We start from the raw sequence: 9,621 nt of genomic DNA on the forward strand, positions 1-9,621 counted from the left end.
TAACTCACTCAGGATGATATTTTCTAGTTTCATCCATTTGCCTACAAAATTCACTATGTCTTCATTTTTAGTAGATGAATAGAAATCTATTGTGTAAATCACCACACTTTCTTTATCCATTCCTCAGTTGATGGACATCTGGGTTGTTTCCAGTTTCTGGCTATTACAAATAAGGCTGCTATGACATAGGTGCATCCTTGTGGTATGGTGGAACATCTTTTGAATATATATGCCCAGGAGTGGTAAAACTGAGAGTCTTTAGGTAGAACTATTTCCAATTTTTTGAGGAACTGTCAGATTGGTTTCCAGCATGGTTGTACAAGTTTGCAATTCCACCAGCAATGGAGAAGTGTTCCTCTTTCTCCACATTTTTGCCAGCATGTGCTGTCATTTAGCCATTCTGATTGGTGAAAGGCAGAATCTCAGGGTCATTTAGATTTGCATTTCCCAGTGACTAAAGATGTTGAATATATCTCAGCCATTGGAGATTCCTCTGGTGAGAATTCTTTGTTTACCTCTGTGCCCCATTTTTTTAAATTTGTTTATCTGTTTTGTTTGCATGTAACTTGCAGAATCTCGTACAATTTTGGGAACCCACTTAACAATAATACGAGCATTAAACCAAATATCGATCAATTTCAGTTCTACATGCAGACTGCTAGTTAAACCAGCACCATTTGCTGAAGATTCTGTACTTTTTCTACTATAGGGTTTTGACTTCTTTGTCAAATATCAAATGTCCATAGGTATATAGGTTTATTTTTGGGTCTTTGATTCTATTCCATTTTATTGATCTGTCTCTGTACCAATACCATACAATTTTTTGTTCTTTGTTCTGTGTTTTTGTTTTTTGTTTTTTGTTTGTTTGTTTGTTTTTTAATCACCATTCCTCTGTAGTAGAGCTTGAGATCAGGGATGGTAATTTCCCCAGTTCATTTATTGTTGAGAATTGTTTTCACCATCCTAGGGTTTTTGTTTTTAATATATGAAGATGAGAATTATTCTTTTCATATTTGTGAAGAATTGTGTTGGAAATTTTGATAGGGAATGCATTGAATCTGTCAATTGCTTTTGGTAAGATGGACATATTAACTATGCTAATCCTAACAATCCATGAACATGTGAGATCTTTCTATCTTCTGAGGTCTTTGAATTCTTTTGTCAGGAACTTGAAGTTCTTGTCATACAGATCTTTCACTTGCTTGGCTAGAGCTATACCAAGGTAGTTTATATTATTTGTGGCTGTTGTGAAGGATGTTGTTTCCCTAATTTCTATCTCTACTGGTTTATCATTTGTATAAAAGCTACTGATTTGTTTGAGTTAATTTTGTATCCTATCATTTTGCTCTAGTTGTTTATCAGCTGTAGGAGTTCTCTGGTAGAAGTTTTGAGGTCATTTATGTATACTATCATATCAACTACCAAGAGTAGTACATTGACTTCTTCGTTTCAAATTTGTATCCTCTTGACTCCCTTTAGTTGTCTAATAGCTTTAGCAAGAACTTTGAGTACTATATTAAATGGATAGGGAGAGAGTGGGCAACTTGTCTTCTCCCTGGTTTTAGTGGGATTGCTTCAAGTAAAAAGAGAAACTCACAATAACTCATAACTCTCAGCCACTATAAGAGCATAACAAAAAGTTCTGCAATTTATTCTGTAGTTGTTATAGCTAAGCTCTGGACTCTGAAAGGTGTGAAGATACAAAGAATAGCAGCTACTAGTATCATATCAAATATATGGAATATACGGTGAACTAGTTATCTTTAGATTGAGAACTTGTAGCCAAAGCTGTTAGGGCAGAAAATAATCAACCTGTATTTTAAAAGTTAAAACATATTTTATTCCCACTTTGAAAGTTATATATCATATATTTTTGATGACAGAATTTGGAAATTATTACTTTTTTGAGTTGTAAACTTTTTAAAGTTAGCTATGAAATATAGTCTTGAGGTCGGTATCATGTATTTCTGATCTATGCTCTGACCAACTGAGGACTATCTATGCAGAAACATTGATACAAAAATTGATAAAAATGTATCCATGGAATAATAATAACAAGTACAGTTTCTGATTTAGAAAAATATATACCACTGTACATGGAACTACATAAATACTCAGCTTCTTCTTTTTCCAGGCATAATTTTAACTTACTTTGCTAACTATCTGTAATAAAGGAAATTTTCTGTTTTTAGGTGAGAAATTTTACTTTTATCAAGCTGTAACTTTTATAGTCACTTAATTATTAAAATTTAAGCACATTAAGGTTCTTTCTTGTTATAAATTATCTTTCTATTCTAAACTCTAATTAGTAAGGATGAAAAATTTAGTTACCATACTTCCAAATTTTTGTTGTGATATTTAAGTGCTGTGTATATTGTGACTTTTCCGATATTTCTAGTTGTACAGGCTTTCCAAAGTTTCCTTGAAAGACTCAGACACATTTTGCCTCTTGGAATACAAGAGGAAACTATAAAAGGAAAACAGAGCATACCCATCCCCTGAGATAGAAAAACAAATGCATGTCTGACTAATTAATTTTGGCAACCATCTATTCTAGTTCCCTAGGGAGACATTTTGCATTGTGAAAATGTAGAATGCCATCTGTGTGTGACATTAGGCTTCCTATGAAGCAAAGGAAAAACCTGATGTTAGACAGATTGCTTGCTGATATACTGTCCCCTCAATTACTATTTATTTTTATTTATTTTTATTTTTATTTTTTATATTATTTATTTATTATATTATTATTATTTATATTTATTTTTATTTTATTTATATTTATTTATTTTTATTTTTATTTTTTATATTATTTATTTATTATATTATTATTATTTATATTTATTTTTATTTTATTTATATTTATTTATTTTTATTTTTATTTTTTATATTATTTATTTATTATATTATTATTATTTATATTTATTTTTATTTTATTTATATTTATTTATTTTTATTTTTATTTATTTTACTCACTTTGGTATTTTAGTAGTTTTCAAGAAGAAAAAATGAAATTCAGGCTGGAAACACAACTCTTTGACAAAAAATTCCTCCTGGAGAATCCATACCATAAATCAAAACAAAGACATAATTTTCAGGCTGACCATGAAGGACCTTAGGAAAGAACATGAGTTCTGGTTGAGAGAATTTGAGAAGTATCAATAACTTCTCAAAGTAAATCCAGAGCAGCTGAGGATTTAGAAAGGGTACATTAGAAGTCTGACAAGGTTCATACTCAGGGATGCTGAGATGACCTGCTGTTCTAGCTCCCTGCCTCCAGATGCTTTTCCCATAGACTTGCTTCCAGAACAGATTTAGGAATAACTGTTGATTCCCACTGTACTCAGTTCATCCTGCCCTTAATACAGATCCAGTCAGAACTTCAGTTAAGCCCTGAACTTTCAAAGGATACAGTGACTGGGTAACAAATGAATATACAGTGCCCAATTTAGCAGGAAGAAGCTATGGAGAGTCATCCCAATTCCTTGGTTTTGGGTGTCTGGTTATGGTTATTTTATGTAATTTCTGGTATTTTATAAATTACAGATAAATTGTCATTTTAAGAGATAATTTTGAAATGGTCATAATTTTGGATGGAAGAAGTTAAATAAAGAGCTTAGACTCAGGGATTTCTATCTTTCCTTTTCTCTTCTGTATCCTTTCTTAGGAAAACAGAAGGGGGTTGAAAAGAAAAAGGGTACTAATATTCTGAGAAATTAGATATACGGGGATGATTACTAAATTTACTCTTAAACAAAACACTTTATAACCATAATCTTACTTTGGTAGAAATCTTTAAATTTTGATGCAGAATTAAGTTATATTTTCTTACATTGGTACAGAATTTATATATTGATATAGGTTTAAGGTTTTCATTGGCATAAATCTTTAAATATGGTTACAAAATTTAAAATTCAGATTGTTACTCTTAGGTAGGCATTGTGCCTATGCAATTCATTTAAGAGTACAAAGCTTAGACACAGTCCTTCTAATAGCTGTTATTACAAACTGTTTAGGACCTTTACAAGTTAAAGGTCAGATAGTAATCTCATGGTAGTATTAGATTCAGACTTAATTGCAATAAAGTGTTTTTAAGATTATTCAAGTAGTTAAGAATAATATATATTTAACAATTCAGTTATATATAAATGGTCTTCAAAAGCATCAGAGATTCACAAAATATGCTATTTAAAATCATTTCATTACTAATAGATCTTTTCACTAGGAGACATGTCTGCTCCTTACAGTATCCCCTTCCCACTTCAAGGAAGACAATGAGCCTCCTTGACTGCTAAGTTCTGCCAAGACAAAGTATGCTGGTCCTTCATAATTCCTGCTTCACATAAGGTCTGTTAGATGGTCCTGGGCCAGAAGGCTGAAGACAGTAGCTCCATTGTTCAAAGAAATTAGGGGACTGTCCAGGCTCTCAGGTGTCTCTACAAATTGTGTAAGTTTTAGAAGATATATCTTTGTGCTTCCTATATTTCAGGTAATACTTAATTCCTTCTCAGATCTCTGATGGGGTTAAAGACTAGTTATAGTCTCATAATCAAACTTAAGTCTTTTAGCACTAAAGAGGATTCTCTAGATTTGAAAGGATGGTTTTCAGATGATATTGCAAGCTAAAATCAAACATAATCCAGATAAGGAATTGTAAGTTGGTAAGATGATAATTTATCTAAATTGATAAATATGATGGACTAGATGTTATAAGTGTATTTCATACCTTACAATTTACATAATTGTTATAATGATGTTCAGTGTATATCTCAGAGGAAAAAGGCCTTTTTAATTAGACAAAAGGGGAAAATGTAGCTGCTTGTATTATGAATGCTAGTTCTGTTCCCCAAAACTGCTCACGGGAGTTTCTGTACATAAGACACTGGTGGACCCTGCCCCAATTTGGTTCTGATTGGTAAATAAAGATGCCAGCAGTCAATGGCTGGGCAGGGCAGGCAGAGGCTGGACTTGAGAATTTCCTGGGCTTGGGACAGAGAGAGGAAGAGGGAGAAGGAGATCCACCAAGCAGGGAGAGGTAGAGGAGGAGAGATGACATGCCTGAGAAGAGTGGAGGTCAGAAAGGCAGAATTGCCATGTAGCAGCTGGGAGAGTATGGCCCAATAGGGCTGCCCAATTGGGTCCAAGTTAGAATATAGAATTTAGTAATAACTCGAGATTATCGGTGGGAGTTGGATTAACCACATGGAAGTTATGAAGTGGCCCAGCTATTGTGCAGATTAAGACATATTAAAATATAAAGGCTGAGTGTGTGTCTTTCATTTGGGAACCAGAACATGGGAGTGGGGAGTCACCAGTATATATATATATATATATATATATATATATATATATATATATATATTCCTACAAAGAATGAGTTTATGCAAAATACATAGAGAGAAGCAAATTAATCTATTGACTAGGTTTAATGTTTGCTTAATAACTTAACATTGTATATTCATTGTCTATTAGAAAGGACACAGAGGGGCTATTCATTACAAAGCCTCCCATACAGTAAAGTGAAGGCCAGCATGGCTGTGTGTGGATATGAGTATGTGTGTCTGTATGCCTACACATTCAGGAGTGTTGTCTCCTTAAGGAATGTCTGTGAGGGTGACCTCTTTCCCAAAATGATGTTGTTTCTACCAAGCCTCTTTCAGTCTATTGAGTACTCATGTTTTTAAACAAAACAGAAGCCGTATTTGCATATTTAGATTTTCTGTATGCATGGTGGGGAGGGAAGAGAGGAGAGAGAGATGGAGAGATAAAGGGAGAGAGAGAATGAGAGAGAAAGAGAGAGAAATCACATACTAGGTAACGATACTTTGTGTAATAGAAACATCCAATGTTCTACAATATTTTTAGAGCAAGAGCCAGACTGGGGAGCTTAATTATATCTTGTAGAAATTATGAAGCTACTTTTGACACTTGTCTACATTTTGTATGTAATCCCCTGTTTATTATTTGGGATATCCAATCCCTAAGATTTTGAAAACTTATTCTTAATTTTCATTTGAGTAACTCTACTAGCTTGCCAATATGTGCCAGGGGCCAGCCCTGGCAGTTTTTCTTTCCTCTTGGTTCCTCTTGAGGCAGCAGAGTGGGAAGAGCACTGGTGGGAGCAGGACATAGTCTTTCAAGATATTTAAGATTGCTATTTAATAATAAAAAGACCTATCTTAAGTCTAAGTCACTTTGCTACTGTAGCTGACCAGCTTGAGTTCCTTGGAGGCCAGAAAATGCACTCTCTGACATTTAGCACCTCATCATAAAACAGCAGGGGATTGAATGAGGGATGCCTCTTGCTTGTCAGGCTAGGGAATGTTTGAAGCAATAAACTTCTATTGAACCAGGAGAAGAAAGTCATACTAGCAGAAGGAAAACTTTTACATAAGCAAATAAGGACCAACTTACATAAATTCACATACGAATTCATGATTAAACATTTTTACATCTCCATTCAAACCAGTTGAGCCCACCTTACATACTTATCTCATAATTACACACTGACACACACACACACACACACACACACACACACACATCCATACTGATATATGTGTATGGAGCAAAAGACCAAGCACAGTACAGAAATAACCTACTCATACTGGATGAAAAATGAGCTACAATATTTATTGCATAAAGAAAGGAAAATCTTCTACTCTTTTATTGCTAAATGAATTAAAACAAAGTCTGTAAGAAGAAAGCTTTGCTCTCTTTAGTAATACTAAGCCTGCCTTGCTATAAGAAAAGACCTGTTCTGCCCATGGTAAAGAGAAGCCTGCCTGCTCCTTCTCTTCTCTCTGCAGCTTCTTCTGTTTCTCTTTCCCTCTGCACTGTGCATTGCTTAGATTTTTTAAGTTGTCTTAGAGTTTCTAATGATATGACAATCTGCATTCTCCTTCTAATCTTGTTTTCTCTTCTTATTCTGAAGTCACAATAATGCTCTTACTCTCAATACCTTTTCTCCCAATGCTATGCCTTTACTTCTAAGTTCTTGAGTTCAGTACTGTCTAAAAAGTGTTCTGTCTAAAAAGTTCTTCTCAGCTCAGTTCAGTTCTTTCTAAAAAGTTCAGTCTTGAGTTCTGTCTAAAGAGTTCTCCTCAGTTCAGCTCTGTCTAAAGCTGTTCTGTCTAAAAAAATCTGTCTTCAGCTCAGTCCTGTTTCCTCTCTTTTTCCTCAGCACTTATGCATCTTTCAGAATATGTGATCACATGGTAAAAAGTTCATCACAAATTTACACATAAATTCAAATCATAAATTAAATACAAAGTTTACAACAGAGAAAGTTTACATGTATATCCATTAGTAGTAATTATCTGGCTAAACATTCATCATCTCTCACAGCTCCACAGGTTCATGGAGAGTTAAAAAACATAATTAAGTTATTGGTGAAGTTTTTAATAGATAAACCGAGTCAATATTTTATCTTCAGTCCTGGCATCTATAGCAAATTGTAGTTCCCTGTTTATGACCTTTGGTTAATGGTTTCACAATTAGAATGTGCTCTAAATTGCAGAATGCCTGCTCACTATCTCAGAAGCAATTAAATCATGACACTAAAAGACTGGCAGATTTTTTTTATGCAGTTTTGATTATCAGAAAGAATTTAATAGTAATGTTATTAATAGCTTAATAATTACTACGAATTTAGAAACTCTTATAGGATCACCATTAAGGTTTATGAAGTCATTTATTTGTCTATATAACATCACTACAAGACAGTACATATTTGTTGTTCTGCAGAGATCTGTTCAAAACAGTGGGCTAATACCTAATGTTTATTATATATGTTTAATAATAACAGGAAAATCAAATTAATAGCAGGAATATTTTCTAAAATGAATTTCTTCTGTGCCTTGCCTATTGGAGCAAATCCATCATGTATTGTATCCCAAGGCAGACTCATTTCAGGACGACCATCTGCTAGTTATTAGCTTATCCTTCAATGGCTCCTGACATAAGTGGGTTTCCAAATCAAGATGTAAAGGACTATGAAAATGTTAACCTGGCTGAAATAGTTAAAAAATCTCCAGAGAAATGAAAACTAGCCAACTAGCTGCTTAAATCCAACATGTTCTTATTGGTGTAAGAGATATGCAATTTTTTTACTGTGTCATTAAAAGCTTGTTTCACTTGCTTATTTCTCAAAGTATAAATAAATGGATTTAACAAAGGGGCAACAGATGTATTGAGCATAGATACTCCTTTATTGATAGCTACCTGTTCTTTGGCAGAAGGTGTCACNTAGATAAAAATNCAGCTNCCATACATGATGGAAACTACAATCATGTGAGAAGAGCAGGTAGAAAATGCTTTCTTCCTCTGATGAGCAGAAGGGAATCTGAGAATTGTCCGGATAATGTATATGTAAGAGAGAATCACGACTATTAGTGTAATGATGAAAGTCAGCACTGCACAAACAATGACAGTCTGCTCCAAAAACCACGTATCTGCGCAGGAGATTTTGATAAGAGGTGATGCATCACAGAAAAAGTGATCAATGGTGTTAGAGTCACAGAATTCCAGCTGGATGATCATGCCAAGAGGTATGATAATGACTAGCAGCCCAGAAGTCCAGCAACAGAGGACAAGGATGGCACAAACTTTGTTGTCCATGATGGTCATATAGTGCAAGGGTTTGCAGATAGCCACATAGCGGTCATAGGACATAGCTGCCAGCAGAAAAAACTCTGTGGCTCCAAAGAGTCCAACAAAAAATATTTGACTGGCACAAGCATTGTATGTTATGGTATTATCCCCAGNTGATATACTGTANANGAATCTAGGAATACAGACTGTTGTGAATGAGATTTCTAAGAAGGAGAAGTTTCTGAGAAAAAAATACATAGGTGTATTAAGATGAGAGTCCATCAGGGTGAGAATGATAATTGTCAGGTTCCCCATTATGCTCAGAATATATGTCAGAAATAAAAAGACAAAAAATAGAACTTGGAGGCCTGGATCATCTGTAAGTCCCAGTAAGATGAATGTTGTCATTACTGTGTGGTTTCTCATAACTACTTTTGGTGTTTTAGGAAATCTGCATATAAATAGTCAAATTATCTAAGTGTAAAAAATGAAATAAAAATAAAATGAGTAGAATGTACAAGTTTTCAATAAGATATTATACAAATTTGTGAAATAAAATGCAGGCATACCAAAAGAAACAATGATCAAGACCAGAAATCAATAAAATGAGAAATAAAAAAGACAAGAAATAATATCAGTAAAATTAAAATATGATTTTTGAATAAGAGAAGTAACAATGATAAACTCTTAACCAGGCATACAGAATAAAAACAGAAACAATAATAGCAAGGCAAGCCCAAACATACACCAAGATGAAGAAAACACACGTATTTGTCAAGAACTAAAGAGGGAAAATTACCATAGATCCCTCATGAAAGTAAACCAAAACTAAAATATGGCATAATTTCACCATAGATAGAAATGGCTATTATCAGATATCAACAACAACAACAATAATAAATAATTACTGATGACTATGTGGACAGAGAAGTCTTTTATGTTGGTAAATTACTATAGCCATTGTGAACAGCAGTATAATGATTCCTCAACAAGCAAACTGAGTCTGAAATAAATCTATCATATGATCCAGGT

The 9,621-nt window shown here is 33.8% G+C and overlaps 1 protein-coding gene across 1 annotated transcript; it reads right to left on the minus strand.

The window, feature by feature from the left end:
• Positions 1 to 8,052: 8,052 nt before the first annotated feature.
• Positions 8,053 to 9,015, minus strand: LOC110326677 (olfactory receptor 6C2-like). The gene has a single exon (XM_021205270.1). It carries the CDS (start codon positions 9,013 to 9,015, stop codon positions 8,053 to 8,055), a length of 963 nt encoding a protein of 320 aa, XP_021060929.1.
• Positions 9,016 to 9,621: the final 606 nt, after the last annotated feature.

Source organism: Mus pahari, chromosome 9 (assembly GCF_900095145.1).
Source record: "Mus pahari chromosome 9, PAHARI_EIJ_v1.1, whole genome shotgun sequence".
Classification (NCBI taxonomy): Eukaryota; Metazoa; Chordata; class Mammalia; order Rodentia; family Muridae; genus Mus; species Mus pahari.